The following is a 17,692-nucleotide window of genomic DNA, read 5'->3' as shown; positions in this document are numbered from 1 at the left end:
CTTGAATAATTTTTACGTTTAATTTTTTTTTATAAATCTTGGATATAAGGAAATTCATGTTTTAAAAAAATATATATACTAAGCCAAATATGTTAATATTATAAATGTTTGTAAAAGGCAAATTTGCCGTTTATAAAATAAAATAAAATTAAATATCTTTTGTATAATTTATGAAAACTAAATTGGTCTTTTTATGTAAAAAATTGTTGTTTTTAATACTTATTATGTATGACTGTATGTTTTCTGAATTAAATAAAATAAATAAAAAATTACGGCGTTAATCTATGCGCCAATGTGTTAATACGATTACTTATCTCTCACTAAAAATACTCCACCTCTGACAGCCACAGAGTTCTAAATGACCACAGCCGGCAACTCAAACATTCCAAATATTCGCATTGGACATTCAGTGAATCTGTGAACCTGAATAAATTTCTTCAACTGTCTCTGTAAGTGCAAAATCTTATTTCTTTATTTGCACAGATCAATATTTTAAGTATTCAGTTCTTTTGTGGCTACATAATTTTATCGATCGCCATTTTGGTGATCCATGATCACATTACTGAAACTAAAGTAATTAAAAATATTGATGACTGTGTCAGACTCCAAGAAGACATAAATGCATTTCATACTTGGTGCAAAACTAATAACATGGAACTTAACATCGATAAATGCAAAATTATTTCATACCATAAATGTAAACATCCTTTTATTTTTGATTATAAACTTAATGGCCAAGTTCTTTCGATTGTCACCTCTATAAGAGATCTTGGAGTGATCCTAGATAATAAACTAACTTTTCTGGAACACTTTGATAATATAGTAAACAGATCCTTAAAAATTTTAGGCTTTATTAATAGAACTACGTCTGATTTCCAAAGTATGCTTACACTTAAAACACTTTATTGCTCTTTGGTTCGCCCTATTCTTGAATATGCATCTGTAATCTGGTCCCCTCATTATGCTGTTCATATCAAGCGCCTTGAATCAGTTCAACATCGTTTTATAAGAAAAATTGCATGGAAGATGGGATTGGAAAGAGGAGACTATTCATATTCTGATATGGAGAGGTTTTTAAGCATATCAAGTCTTGAAAAACGCAGATGCATTGCAGATATAATCTGCATGTATAAAATTATGAACTGTCTCATTGATGCCCCTGAAATTTTGCAAAAGATTCTTTTTAACGTTCCCACCCGTAGACTAAGAAATAATGAAATGCTTTTCCTCGGTCACTACAGGACCAATTATGGTGCACAGTCGCCTTTGCCCAGAATGATCAGGCGGGTGAACGATCATCAAGATCTTGATTATTATGGTGTAAGGATGTCTTTCTTTACAAATCAGCTAAAGAATCTGTATAGTTAGCCTATGCTTTTTACTTAATCTAAAAAATCTATCATCTGTCTTTGCTGCTTATTTCTGTTCCTTATATTTTTTTATTCCTTTGTAAAAATTTCTTTTAATTGTAATGTTTATAATGGACTTTGTCCGTAAATAAATAAATAAATAAATAAATAAAGTGAATACATTTTCAAAAATAAGGAATACTCTTAAAATAGTACAATGATAAATTATTAAATTAATTCTAAAGAAACCCTCAATATTCAATTCGGAGTCCGTATAAAATATTTAAGGTTCATACAGTAGACACTCTTAGTTAAGGTATTGTCCATCCCTGTTGTTTTTTGTTAATCTTAACGACTCCCGAGGGGGCGGAATCCAGTCTTTTGTCTGCGAACATTTGGACAAACTCAAATATTGTAATGAAACCAACTGGTCCAAGAAGAAGTTTAAAAATTGGGAAATTGTTTTCAGGCGTTGCCTTGTATGAGAAATAATTCAGTCAGATGAATCTCTTCGCAACAATAAAAGTTTCAGCTCTTTAACTTCACTAAAATCAACAAATGGAAGAATTGAAGAAATATTGATGTTTAATGATAGGCAAAATGGTGAATGTTACACAGTGTGTAAAGTGGCCACTTAAACCAGCAAATGACAGGTCATAAGCACTGTAAATACCTAGACTTCCATATTCCCTTATTTAGAATATTCTCCATCCCTGTTGTAATTTGTTAAGCTTGTTAAGAGGTTTATTTATCAGAGGATCGTAGGGTGACGATAGTTTCTGTTTTTCTGCTTGAATTTTGATCGAATTCGTGTTTGTTTTCTAGAACTGCCCTAGGGATGGCGAGCGCGACTATTCTGAAGGAATTAGATCCTAACGGGGGTGAATTTGTAGCCATTAAGACACAAATGATTGCAACCATACGATCTCACAAGGGGGCTTCGTCAACAGGAGGAATCTTCAGCGAATATAAAATTGTCAAAGTAGGTAGTAAGTATATCAATATATATATATATTTTTTTTATTTATTAAATAAACGGCACTTCGTACCTTTTACATATTAGTTACAAATACAATTAAATATACATACATCTAAGCATAATTATAAATAATACAGAGCATTTACAACAATATTATTAATATTGTTTTAATTTCTCTACAATACCGCAGTGTGTGCGGACCAACTACTGCTTCACAAAATTATGACAGGAATAGTTGACTGTGCAGAACTACTTAGTTTAATAACAATACATGTGCCAGCCAGGATTTGTAGACGGTACCACCTGTTTCATGTACCAATAAGTAAAACATCGTATGTTAAAAATGCTTTTTTCGTAGGACTTTTTCAGTGTACAATACAAAATTTAAAGATATAGATTACACAAACATCACTCTGTCAGATTTAAAATTTACACTAAAAATTCATTATGTAACTTAGTAGACATTATAATAATAAATATGTACATCTCCCTTCCCCTCCTTATCCTCTCTTCAAGCATCCTGGTCCTAATCCCGCCTAATTTTCAGTAACCGAATGTTCTTAAAAAATATATTTGAAAATTCTTCGATCATTGAAAAATATTTACTAGTACATGAAAATAACATTTTTAGGTGTATTTATTTAATATGTAATATATTTTCTTTACTAACTTTGTATAGTATGTGGAAATCTGTTATTAGTTCTGAGTTTATACACTACATCTGTTTGTTTACTATAAATATGTATGTAGAACTATTGATTTCCCACATAAAATAACATAAAAATAAAATAAAGGAGATGTTTCTTTAGACATTTCATTTTAAGAGTTATAAATATATTTATTTATTTCACTTTTTGTACAGTGGCGGGCTTATTGCCAAATGGCAATTTCTTCCAACCAACCAATAAAATAATAGTTTTATTTTTATAATTCAAGTTACAGAACATATTCAAAAGAAAATAAAGATTAAAAAGCTAAAGATATATAAAAACAGAAATAAACTTATTTAACAATATTTTGAGTTTGTCCAAATTTTTGTAGACAAGGACTGGATTCAACTCCCTGGGGAGCTATTAATATTAACATATTACAACATGAATTACATTACAACATGAACAATATGAAGTTCTTCATCTCTGTTGTAATATTTTAATGTTAACAGCTCCCCAGGGAGTTAAATCCAGTGCTTGTCTACAAAAATTTGGACAAACTCAAAATATTGCTGATAAATCCACCTGGTCCATGAAGAAGTATAGAAATTGAAAAAAAAATAATTTTCAGGCGTTGCCTAGTATGTCGGTGAAATAATTCAATTAGATGAATCTCACCCGCATAAATAAAGGTTTCAGCTCTTTAACTTCACAAACATCAACAGAAGAAATAATCAAAGGAATTTAGATGCTCAAATATGGGCAGAATGGTGAATGTTACACAGTTCGTAAAGCGGCCACTTAAACCAGCCAATGATAGGTCACAAGCCCTGTAGATGCCTAGACTTCTGTATTACCTTCTCTCAAATGTTCTTCGTGTACCTGTTTTAGATTGAGAAGATCAAAAACGATACGTTAAAACAGAGGTATGAAGCAGCCAAGAAGAGGATTGATGAAGAAGTCGCCGGTCCCCACGAGCGCATGCTTTTCCATGGGTCAAAATCTCTCACAGAAATTGTGAAAGGAGGATTTGACGAGAGGCATTCTTCTCCGTGTGAGTCACAACCCTAATTCGATCACCTCTTTACTCACACCGACGGCAGATGGGTCAGATTAAAACCGGTGTAAATGATCGACTATGTGAGAAGTCATTTTTACGCACAGCTATCGTTTCCTGAACTAAATCATGAACAAATACACTCACACATCTTCATGATTCAGTAGCTCAATCATAGACGTGCTAATAAGCGACGTGATAACAATTACTCACCGTGGTTGTTTGTCGCATTCGCGAACACCTAATATTAAATGTCTAAATATTTAACATATTACAACAGAGATGAATAACATTTAAGCCTTTGATGCCTTGTAAAGTAGGCAAGCGTGGTTAAGGCTCTCAGGAGGCATTCGCAGTATATGGCCAAGCCAACCGTATCACCTCCGCTTGATGAAAGCTGTCACCGGAGGTAGTTGCGTCCGCTCTCTTATTACTTCATTCCGCACAAACAATAGTAAACATACTTCCCAGATACACAAATTCTTCTAGCTGTTTTGGTATAACCCCATTCACAGTGATTTCACATTTAGTCATAATTTCATTTATTTCAAAAACCCTCACATTGGATTTATCGACATTCATCAGCAAATCGCTTCCCTCGCATACATCATGGAAATTTATTACACAGAATTGCAGTTCCTCTTCGTTGTTAGCAAGAAGCACGGCATCATCAGCATACAACAGACAATTGACATTTAGATCACCCATTTTTGCTTCCGTTCTTAAGCCTTTCAGTTCTTTTATACAGTAATCCGACAACGCCTTCCATAATTTTTATTTTTCAATTCTATCGAACGCTTTTTGCAGATCGACAAATGCCCAGAAAAGCTATTGGTTTCTCCAGCAATTTAAAAAATGGATAAAGCGTAATATTTAGTACTTATAAATAAAGTAAAGAAAATAAACGAAAACGAAAATAAGGTTGTGTGAATGTGTACTATTTTATTCCAGCTGGCATGTTCGGCGCTGGTATCTACTTCGCAAAGCATTCTTCTAAGAGCAACCAGTACATTTATGGTATCGGCGGGGGTAGCGGGTGCGTGTCCCATTCTGACAAAAGTTGCTACGTTTGTCTGAGGTATGATTTAATGATTTTATTCCTACAGCTTTTAATATATTACAACAGAGATGAAGATGATTTTATAACTGTAAAAAAATGAAAAATCTTTTTTTGACGTTTTGAGTCCACAATAGTAAGTTTATTTGTAGCAGCTCGTCAAACTATTGTTGACAATTCAATTTTTAAAAAATTTATATATATTTACCAGTTTATTTTTATTACTCTTTACTGTCTTTAATATCCAATTGCATTGTACAAAGTGAATGCCGATTCAATTAGTAATACGATATTGTATTGATCACGTGTAAACGGCGTTTGATACTACTCTGATTGTCCTATTCTGTAAAACTTCTATTTTTTTTCAATTCTGTGTCGTTTCCAAGAAACAGAAAAAAAACTTGCTAAAAAATAATGCTTAGGTTACAACAATTTTCCCAAAGCGTTTGATAAGGTAGATCACCAACTTTTGCTTCTGTCACTTCAGAGGATTGGCTTTAGTGACATTCTTCTAAAGCTATTCACAAATTATCTTACACATCATAAGCTGTATTAATCTGAAACATTTAATACCTCTTCAGGAGTTCCTCAAGGATCTTATTTGGGACCAATGTTATTTATAATCTTTATAAATGATATTGGTAAAGTCATAAAATTTTGTAATTTTCTCTTATTCGCTGACGACCTAAAATTTTTTTGTGAAATACTGACTTCTTCAGATTGTATTAAACTTCAGTGTGACATTAAAAATATAATTCAATGGGGCAAACAAAACAAATTATTCTTCAATGTTTCCAAATGTTTTGTAATGGCATACACAAGAGCATCCAAAACAATATACTATCGTTATCTCATGGACGGAGTGAGGCTTGAAAGGGCTTTAACGTCCAGAGATCTCGGGGTGTTGTTTGATGTTCAGTTATCTTTTAATCTTCACATAGTTAATCTATGTAATGACTCCCTTAAAATGCTTGGTTTTGTTCTTAGAAATGCCAAGATCTTTTCTAACATTCAGATTATGAGGACATTGTATAATTCCTTGGTAAGAAGTCGTTTGGAGTTTAGTTGCATTATTTGGTCGCCACATGAGGCTCGATACTCTTTGATGGTGGAGAGAGTGCAGAGTATTGTGCTATCTGTACCTAAAAGAGTGTGCATATTATCCTTGGCTCTTCCCAACCGTCTTTTTACTGGGGATGCTAGGCTATCAGTCATTATGAAGGAGAAGGGACGTTCATTTGGGTGTTCACTTTTTCCAGGTGATCGGTGGTCGCATACATAACTCAGAAATTCTGATGGATGTAGGTCTGTAAGTACCTGATAACTATCATCGACAAAGACAGCGTCGATTGTTTTACCTATCACGATGCAGAACCAACCTGTTGGTAGAGCCATCTTGCTACTTAATCGCATCGGCTCGGATGTCGACATATTTCACGACAATGGGCCTTCCCTTAGGAAAGCATTTTCTAACTTTTAATTTTTCTTTTTACATTTTGTTATATTATTTTAATAACATAACTATCTACTGTAATTTGTGATCTATTTTTGTATTTGGAATGAATTGGGTCTTTTTTCTGTAATGTTCTAAATATCTGAATAAATAAATGAAATAATTAAGTTAGGTTGGACAAATACTTAGGTTGAAACTAGAGTGGCCATGTTGTATAAACTTTGATAATTTTCTAACTAGACAGATGCTCCTTTGTCGGGTGAGCCTAGGCTGGTCCTACCAGGCGTTCCAGGCCATGAATAACAAGGCGCATGCTCCTCCCGGACACCATTCGGTGACTGGCGTTCCGTCCTCTGGACTTGTCTATCCGGAGTACATTATATACAAAGGCGAACAGGTAAACAATTCAAAATGCAATCTATTTTATTTAAGTACAAGGAAAACATACAGCTCATTACGAACCAAAGTATAATTAAATTCTTACCTATTAATACTAAATGCGTTGAAAACAGAAATCACGGAAAACACCCACATTTGAAAAATTAAAAAAAATTGTTTCACCAAGACAATGCACTTTCTCACACCTCGGCGGTTGCCATAGCAAAAATCCACTAATTATGGTTTGAACTGCTTGACCACTCTCCTTACTCACCAGATCTAGCTCCGAGCGACTTATTTTGGTTCCCTAAGCTGAAAGTTACGCTCGGAGGACAGAGATTCTCATCTAATAAGGAGGTTATCACCTTCGTAAACTACTATTTTACAGGGAAAGGCGCTAGCTACTATTCGGATGGGTGAAGAGACGGGAGCATCGCTAAGAGAAGTGTAAAGATGTTGAAGGAGACTATGTAGAAAAAAAACAAAAAAAAATATGAAAATATCCTTCGTTAGACCAATTTTTAAGAACGGCGATAGATCTGATATCGCGAATTATAGACCCTTTTCCAAGATTTCTCCTATTCCGAAAATATTTTAAGCTATTATTACTAATAAATAACTCCCGTTTTTAAGAATGTACTGATCGAGGAACAGCATGGATTTGTGACTGCTAAGTCAACAACTACAAATCTACTTTCATTCACTGATACAATTTTTAGAGCATTTGAAAACAATCTGCAAGTTGATGTTCTCTATACTGACTTTTTTAAGGCCTTCGACAAAGCCGATCATAAAATTCCATACTCTAAACTTTATGTTCTTGGCATTGGAGACCCGTTCCTGTCGTTTCTAAAATTCTATCTCTCTCAAAGAAAAAGAAGTGTCATGACTTATGATTTCACCTCAAATTGTTTTATGCAACTTTCGATTGTGATAATTTAATCTCTCTTTTCAATCCGTGCCTCATGTCTGCGGATGCTGATTACGCCTGACTCCAGGCATGGCTCGTCTGTGGACGGTCTCCTTCCATCTGGAACGGTCTTGCGCTCTTCTATAGGCATTCGTCAGTGATAATCCTGATAATTGAGTGACTAGGCCATTCCATCTTGTCAGTTGACGTCCACTAAGGCTTGTCCCTTCGACGCTTCCCTGGAGAATAGTTTTTTTCCAAACTATCACAGTTCCCCCTGGAAATATGTCCAAAGTGCGGAAGGGTTTTTTTCTCGCACATGAATGTAAATCTTTCTCCTGTGTCCAATTCCTAGAGTAAAGATACATTCATACGTCTGGCCGTACATGGAATCCACCGCCTTTTTAGGTTTTTTTATTTTCAGATTATCTCAGTGTCCTACACTCCATACCGTACATGAACACTGAAAAAACCGATGCCTTCACCATTATTTTTTTGGTGTAATACTGTAATCATTGCACTTTAATGCAATTTATATATGATTATATACTCAAATCTAGCAACAGCAAAGCATTTCTGGGTTCAGCTCGTAGTTATTACGTTCAAGTTCCTATAGCGTTAGTTCGAAGAAATATTAATTCTGGGAAACGAATTTCCTGCGAATGCAGGGCGCGGAATAGCGGGGACGAAGTCCTAGGGCTCCTACGATATTATTGAGCGGAGTGAGATGCCACTAACCTTATCCTCGTTCTTGATGGAATTGCCGGATCCGACTTGACACTTGCGAGTGGCACTAACACGATGGCAGGCCCCGACCTGGAGCTCAAAACTTCGGTTGGTGGAAACAAAGTTTATAGTGCGGCACACACGTTTAACGAAATAAACGCGCGATGTACGACACGAGGTCTTAATGTGGCGGGTGATCAAAGGATACTGAGGTGGGAGGTGAACAGTGGTTGTGGGTAAAAAGAATGTGGAAGTTGTGACAATACTTGACCCATATATACCCACATAATTCGTAACCAAATGTTACATAGGTTCAGTGGCGGTATTTCCATAGAAGCCCATAAGCCGGGCTTGCCTATTAATTTTATTTCAAAATTTCCAAATCTGGACCAAACGCTTAAAAATAATTCATTTCGTTGTTTAAATTTCGCGCCAAATGAGAATTAGAGATCTGTTCGACGTTGGTACTGTACGCATCCCGAGATCCGAACCGTATGAAATCCGAACGACACTATGTCTTCTTATCTCGCTCACGCACGTGGGGTTCTTATGGGGCTTATTTCACGGTGCAATTCGCATGTAAACAAACAGCAAACTCATAAAATGTTTGTCTGTATATGTTGAGTTTTATATGGGAATCTGAAGCCAGCTTCTTTAAGGTAAAGTTGGCAGAGAGCGTCTCTTGTATTTCGTATCGAACAAACTTTACGATTGTTTATTATGCTCTTTTTTACGGAATTTGATAATTTTAAACGGTTATTTTTATCTTCATTGATTAAAGACTCGTATTGGTTAAGATTTATGATAATTTACTTCATTTTGTGCAAACGAATATGAATATAAAAATAATTCGGAGATGGACGACGTTTCTTTTTTATTTGCCTATCTACTATCCTTTTCCTTTTCCAATATTCTATATCATAATTTATCTTTATTATATTTATGTGTCTATGGGTTCCGATGACTATTATTCAACTCTACGCATGCTATATTTTGTTAATGTTACTTATTGGTAATGGTTGATATCTGGGGAATTACTTTATATAAAATAATATTATGTTTTCTTTATATCGTTTATTTAAACGAACTCAGAAAGATTATCCTAGGCATATTTTCATAAAATGTTGTTATTCGTCATAATATACCTTTTGGATGCTTTGTAGACTGTACAACTATAGTGAAGAAAGCATACATCATGTTTTCACACAAGTGAATTCATCATCATTCCTTTTCCGCACCTAATGGTGCATAGAGCACTGCAATCGCAGTATATCTTAATATTTTTTGCTACATGAAGGTAAGATGATGAGTCTTACGCTTCAAGTACCAGTCCAGGGACTATGACACATTCTAGTGTAAAAACACCTTTTTAAATAAATATTTCAAATCAACCATGTCGGGAATCGAACCCGAGACCTTTTGCATGATAGGCAAATGCGCTGACCACTATACTATGAGGCCGTCAGGGAATTACACCACATGTGAATTAAAAATATATATATGGGCTTGCCTTACTCGTAAACCCTAGGCATGCTACTGCATAGGTTATAGGTTTTGGGTATAACATAACTACGAACCATTCAATGATTGGCTTTTATTTCATTGTGTATTTTATTAAATACTTATTTTAACTAACTCGCAAGGTTTATCAATATAAAACCCTAATTTCGGACGTTTTAAAGTGACTTTTAAAGAGTTTCGGTTTTGGTCGAAACTAGAACAGAAGCCGGAATTTGATTTTGGCTGAAAATCTTATTTCTGTCGGTCACTAAAAAATATTAAAAATAAAAATACATTAACAAAATTCAATAATAAAAAATAATATCTTGATGGTTATAGTAGGAAAATATAAGGTTTTTTTTAACATTTAAAAAATAATTAAAAAAATGTATTTATCAACATCATTCCCTTTCCGCATAGGGCACTGCTTTAGTTCATTAATCGCAATGTATTTAGTTTTTTTTTGTACATGCAGGTAAGATGATCAGTCATACGCTTCAGGTTAGTTAATCCTGGGACTAAGTAATATTCTGGTATGAAAACACCCTGCTAAATAAATATTTCAAATCAACCATGTCGGGAATTGAGCCCGTGACCTCTTGCGTGGTAGGGAAACGCGCTGACCATTACACCATGAGGCCGATGAAACTGACTTATTTGAAGTGTAAAATATATTTTTAAATAGCCGCAAAAACGGTTAATTGCTTTGGCCACGCCCCTAATGCGCCACGGTTCGGTTAATTTTTGAGCCGTTTAAATTGAAATAGAACATCGTCAAGAATCTTGACGCCACAATTGTCAAGGCCGAACATGTCGCGTTTTTGTAAAGATATATTTTCATCAAAATATTTCTACAGAATATCGATGTTGAAAGTACAATTATTTTTTCTAAATTCATTTCACATGCTTTTATTCGTAGTATGTGGTATTTCCATATAATATACTTTTTTTTTTTCATAAATTTCATAAAAAGTACATGTTTTTGTAAAATTCTAAACATATCTACTTTTACACATCTAGTAAATGTTATCACTGTAACTCTCCAAAAAAAGAGACTAACTCTTGGACTTACACTGTTTTAGTTGTTTATTTATAAGAGTTTATATATTTTGAAAAAAAAAAATTAAAAACATTGGATATATAAAGTAAAAACATAAAAAATAATACATTCATACTAATTAAATTTTAATGTTGTTTTTACACGAGTTCAAAAAATTTATTTAGATTAACTTAAAATTTATTTATGGATATATTATTTTTAATAGTTTTTAGTTCATTGGGAAGATTATTATAATTTTTACACCTTTTGAAGATAAAGCTATTTTGACCACGACTTGTGTGGAATTTAGGAATTTTAATATTATGTTGGTATCTGAGTGACTTTTTTCTCTTTTATATATTTGTATGATAGAATTTATTTTATTAAGAGTGTTTACTGTATGAACCTTAAATATTTGATTGTATTAAATGTTGATTATAATCCTAAAAATCCGCTCTGAATTTTAATATGTTTTCAACATTATTCCTGATTTGTGAAAATACCGTCATCCAACAATCATGGACCAAATATTTTAATGTTTTTTCCAGGCTAATCCTGAGTACATAATTACATACAAATTGATGAGTCCACCGATCTCAATACCCTAAAAACTACGCCTTTAACGCGCCATTCTCCTGCAGGTGTATGCTGAGAGGATGGAACGCCCCACGCATCTATGCTGCCACCCATCATGAGCTTCTTCCATTTACAAATACACACTATTTTTATATATTTTTATAAAAGAGTTGCATTTATTATTTACCTTGCTTTTTATGTATATAAAAAGGCCCATTCCCTCTATAATAAATTTCTATTTTAGTTTTAAATGTCGGGATTAAGAGGGATATTGGCAAAATTGACAAAACACACTGTAGCTGCTATTTTTGCGGATGATACAGCATTGTTTTTTTACTGCAGAGGAGATTCAAATAAAATTTCTATCGATAAATTAATTAAAAACTGAGTAGGAAATTGGTTTGCATCTGTAAACCTATCGTATTTAAATAATAGAAAACAAAAAGTAATTATGCAAATAGTAAATGAAATATCTCGTACTCTAATTAATACAATCTAAGTTTTAATACAAGACATGAATGGAAACTAAATTGTAATTGTGTACCAAATTTAAATATATTTTTTAAATATACTTGAGTACTATTTATCTGCATAATCGCCATCCCTTTCGATGCATGTCGTGGGCCGTGGCACAAGCTTTTTTATGCCCTCCTCAGCCCGTCTTCACGAAGCCTGAGCCACCATGGCGCTCCTGAAGGCGCGAAAGGAGATGTTTCTTCGGACGTGATTTAAACAGAGATACTGTAGTAACATCTCTGATGGTGGATGGGAGATGATTCCACAGTCAAGCCGCTTGGATACTATATGAGTTAGAGAAGAAAGAGGAATTGTGGATGGGTATTAAGAGAGTGCCTCGAGAATTAGAACGAAGAGGTAAACCATGAACTGATAAGCGTTGAAATTTTTCACGCAGGTATATAGGAGCGTTAGGACAATGAAGTACATTGAACAGAAGTGAGAGGGAGTGATAGTCTCTCCGTTGTCTAATTTTGAGCCATTTCAGTTGCCTACGATAATCAGAAAGAGCGTAAAGGAGCTTGTGCCACGGGTCCTCCCACATGCAATTGAACGGGGTGGCGATTACGTGAGAAAATAGACAATAAGTGTATCAACAACATCCTGTATTTTTTTTCAAAAAAAACCTTACCCAGTAGTTTTTTAATAAAGAAAAGATGAAAGGGATGAAAATATAACTAAATTTGAGATCGTTGTGAACGGAGATATTCTGAATCAGGTAGAAGAATTTGTGTATCTGGGAAGGATGTTTACTAGGGACAGAAAGGAGGATGAGTGCCGGGAACGGGGTGTACGGTGCACTGAAATCTACTTTGGCAAACAAATTTTTATCGCAGGAGGCTGAACTAGCAGATCATAATAGAGTTCTAGTGCCAACTTTAATGGATGGGAGAGACGTATGGAATTGGAAAAATGACGATGAAAGTAGGTTTAATGCTGTTGAAATGCGATCCCTCAGGCGAATGTGTTGTAAAACGATGTATAATAGGTGCACAAATGTCGAGATCCGTGAACTGTGTAAGGCTGAGACACGCATTATCGACAGAATCAAGAAAGGGGTGCTGCGTCGGTTTTGACGTGTAGAGCGAATGGACGGCGAAAGAACGGCTAAAAGGATATATGATGCGAATGTTGATGGACGCAGAAAACGAGGAAGACCGAAAAAGACATGGCGCGATCAATTCCATCAAATACTTGAAGATGGACATGTCAAGAGTAGGAATAATCGGCGTGCGTGCATGAGAAGATGAATGAATGTAGAGGAAGCTAAGTCTGTATGCAAAGATCGAGTGATACGGCGTTCTATCCTCTCTGCCTACCCCTACGGAGAAACGGCGTGATGGTTTGTTTGTTTACAATTTGTTTTTATCTCTATCATTTTTCTATTCACTTTATATTTCTTACTGTTTAGAAATAATGAGTTTTTTTTACGTTACAAATAATGTTGCATTTATGTATATTTTCATATTATGCTAAGTGCTATTTTTTATTTTATATTACGGCATGGTTTATTGTTAAAAAAGTTATTACATTGTTTTTTTTCTTCAAATTATTACTATGTGTGTTTTTAGCTGTATGATTTATGTAAATGCCCTTTGGGCGTACTGTAAAATTAAATTTAAATGAACCAAAAAATTATAATGTTTGTTTTTTTCACATCGCAACGGAGAGACCGATCGAAGTTCATCTCAAAAATAACATCTCACTCCCTTAAAAGCTGCAACAGCCTCATAAGAAATCAAACTGTAGGTGTATGGAAAAATCTGTCAGAATGTTAAATGAAACGGTTTAAAATATTTTCAAAAATGTTTTCCCCTCTGTCGCAACAAATTAAGATCTGAATAACTCCAGAAAATCCAGACTGTCTGGAAACATTTGGACGTACCCAAAACATCTTTGAATCAACTAACTGCTATAAGAAGTATAAAAATTGGAAAATTGTTTTCAGGCGTTGCCTGGTGGGTGAATTGGTTCAGTCGGATAAATCTCATCCAATCGCAGGTTTCAGCTCTTTTATTTATTTTATCCATTTATTCATATATTTTCTCTTACAAACCATAATTAACAAAAAAATAATGTGACCTCACTGGGGTTACCAGTGCAAAGGACACTTGACAATATACTTTAAAAAATGTATATATTTTTACATTTGAGAATAAACAAAGAATATTTTTAATTGAATCGGCATTCACTTCGTAACACTTCATTATAAATTATTATGAAAATAAAACTTTGTTATCAGTGTTACACAATTTTGCACAACTTTGCGACCACCCTCACCGCACTCACCCTCTTAGACCCGCGTCTGTCAACACTCTCTTAGCCGAGCGATGTCTTCCCACACATTAAATCTTAGACTTACTTATTGCAACTTCCACTTACGTGCTAAATTTTAAGAAATAAATTCGACTTAATGTTCCGTCCATGTTTTCATATCTGTACTTAAGATAACCATCCATTCATATGCCAACACCTTAGATAAGAATCAAACCCCCCTGCTCTAAGTCTCACTGATAAATCTGTTTATTTTTTGTTTAGATTCGATGACATTGTGAACAATATTCTGTATTTATTATATTAGTTTTATATCACCCGTCGATGGGAGGAGTGCTCTCCCGAAACTATAATTGTGTTCTTGTAAAATAATAAAATTGTGTAACACTGATAACAAAGTTTTATTTTCATATATATATGATCGGGTTGTGGTCCTGTGGCTAGTGTCTCGGACTCACAGACCAAAGGTCCGTGCTTCGAATCCCACTCTACCCCAACTCGATTCCATTTTCTAATAGTGAGTTATTTACAACTCGTTGAAAATGGCCCTCAAAATTAAATATTTGGGTAAATCATAAGAACGCAAATATTTCTTTAAAAAAAAAAAAAAATTATAAACAAAGAAGACTAACTTAATAAACAGAGATAATTAACAAAATGTTCAGACAGTTTTTAACACTACGTATTTATGTATATAATTAATTTATGTACACCTATATTATTTATATTACAAAAAGCATAATGAAAATAACAAAAACCCAACATAAGCTATACACTTGTGGAGGAATCAATATTGGTTTGGGCGAATGAGAAAATCCATTTTACTTCTACCTAGCTCCACTATCCATTTCATTATAGCCTTTTTGAACATTTTCTCGTTACTAATTGTTTTAATAGATAGTGAAAGTAGGTTACAGATTTTAATTGAATAATACTCAAAATCCATATGTCCGAAAGTGGTATTAGTTTGTATTTGTTTAAGTTGTCTTTTTACTTCACAAAAGTCAACAGACGGAAGAGTTGAGGAAATACGGATGTTTAAACATAGGCAGAGTGGTGAGTGTTACATAGTGTGTAAAGTGGCCACATAAACTATTCAATGACCTGTCATAAGCCCTGTAAATGCTTAGACTTCCTGGAAAGTATTTTTTTAATAAATATGTTGAATCTTAATACAGTAAATATTTACTCTGCTATGTGAAGAATGAATGTGACGCTAACACAGCAATTAATCGGTATTAAAGAGAGCACAGAGATAGAACTCATAACAAAGAAGACAGGGAGCTGTTCTTTGGTCGGTGTTTGTGTTCAGTCGATTATTGGCAGTGATGACTGGCGTATTTATTATTTTTAATTTATTTTGCTATAACAGGGCAAAATCATTTTTATCATTATAAATAATGAAAAAAGGAATTAGTAAACAGTTTGTATGTATGAAGGTATTTTGACTGAGAGACGCATGAAAAATTCAAGAGATTCCTATGAAATTTTGCTTTTGCGGCGTTATAGAAAGAGTTTCCCATAGAGAATTATTGCTGGCGATGAAAAGTGGTTATATTTCGAGAATCCTAAACGCAAAAATCGCGGCTTTCAGCTGGAGTGCTATTCTGAACCGCTGAGCGTTTGGAATACCACCCCTGGCGAACCATCAACTACGGCGGCACGCCTGATCTAATAAGAAGACGAGGCTAAGTTCGTCATACCTTCACCGTGACTTTCCTCGAGCGATTACGAAGATACTCTACCCCATCCCCCCTTTTAAATTCTGGGCAGTACTACTACTACTACTACCATCACGCCATTTCCCCGTAGGGGTAGGCAGAGAGAATGGACCGCCACACACGTCTATCCTGGCATACACTCCTAGCCTCTTCCACATTCATACATCTTGTCATACATGCCCTTCGGTTCTGTCTGCTTTTGACATGACCAGACTTAAGATTTTGGTTTATCTGATCATACCACGTCTTCCTTGGTCGTCCTCGTCTAACGTTGCCGTTCATTTTTGCCATATATACTTGTTTTACCATTCTCTCGTCGTCCATTCGTTCAACGTGACCAAACCATCTCAGAGACCCTTTCTTAATCTTATCAATTATACTTGTCTCAGATTTACACTCTCGCCTGATTTCATCATTCGTAACCCTGTCATACATTGATTTCCCACACATTCGTCTAAGAGATCGCATTTCAACCGCGTTCACTCGGCTTTCATCCTTCCTCTGCCAGTTCCATGTTTCACTTCCATACATAAGTGCTGGGACTAAAACTCCGTTGTGCACTGCCAGTTTAGCTTCGATTGACATATTTTTACTAGAAATTGCTGTGCTTAGTGCTCCGTTAATTTTGTTGCCCGTTCTGGGCAGTACATCAACCGATAAACGAGGGGAAGCGTACGTCACGATTCACATATCTACCCACTAAAGTGACAAAGCTTCATTATGACGTCATAGTTGAATATAAATTCTCTCGAGCGATTACGGAAATACACCACCGATTCCCCCGCCATCGAGTTTTGATGTTAGTACATCGGTTTGTACCGGTGGGTCTAGAACCCCTCTATACGCATATTTACGCATTAAAAGTGACAAAAATTTTGTTCCGCCGAGCAATTTTTCCTTTAAATTTGTTTATTTTTTGGGTGATACCGTGTGTGTTGGATTTGTTCGGTCGTTTCGGCTACCATTGCAGGAGCCATCTTCAGGGTAAATTGAGTGTTTTTTAGAAAAAACAGTATTCATCACACACGGTATCACCCAAAAAAGAAACAAATTGACAACGGTGACCGTGAAAACTTTCGCACCTATTTCATTTTTCCTTTAATTACGATTTATTTGAAGTTTGCAGTTTTTTTTAAGAGCCCATGGGGATTTTACCAGATGGCTAAGCGCCAAATGCATCTGAGCTCTAGGTATATTACATCCTGTGGAATACGTACTTTCCACCATCAGCTAACTAAATACAATATGTATATGACATAAATGCCTTTAAGTAATTGACTGTTTATATACCGATTTACGAGGGTTTATTTATTAATCTGTATATTGGTTTAAATAAAAAAATATGTAATGGGTTTGGGAAAACACGTCTTTTGAATAGTTACAAATTGTAAGAAATTTTGGGCAAAAAAACTGCATTTATTTTTTATAGAACGGACGAGCAGAGTTATTCAGAAAAAATATTTTAAAAAGTGGTCAGTGACGCTCGCACAAGCTTGGCAAATAAAAA

The 17,692-nt window shown here is 34.7% G+C and overlaps 1 protein-coding gene across 1 annotated transcript; it reads left to right on the top strand.

Moving 5' to 3' along the window:
* Positions 1-302: 302 nt before the first annotated feature.
* On the top strand, positions 303-12,789 carry LOC148272359 (poly [ADP-ribose] polymerase tankyrase-like). The gene is made up of 6 exons (XM_088240147.1): positions 303-449; positions 2,175-2,331; positions 3,870-4,032; positions 4,987-5,113; positions 6,786-6,942; positions 11,647-12,789. The coding sequence occupies exons 2-6, from the start codon at positions 2,188-2,190 to the stop codon at positions 11,704-11,706; spliced, it is 651 nt and encodes a 216-aa protein (XP_088096273.1). The 5' UTR covers positions 303-449; positions 2,175-2,187; the 3' UTR covers positions 11,707-12,789.
* Positions 12,790-17,692: the final 4,903 nt, after the last annotated feature.

The sequence above is a fragment of the Micrasema longulum genome, unplaced genomic scaffold (assembly GCF_059751315.1).
Source record: "Micrasema longulum isolate JH-2025_06_02 unplaced genomic scaffold, ASM5975131v1 h1tg002359l, whole genome shotgun sequence".
Lineage (NCBI taxonomy): Eukaryota > Metazoa > Arthropoda > Insecta > Trichoptera > Brachycentridae > Micrasema > Micrasema longulum.
This window is presented reverse-complemented; position numbering and strand designations above follow the sequence as displayed.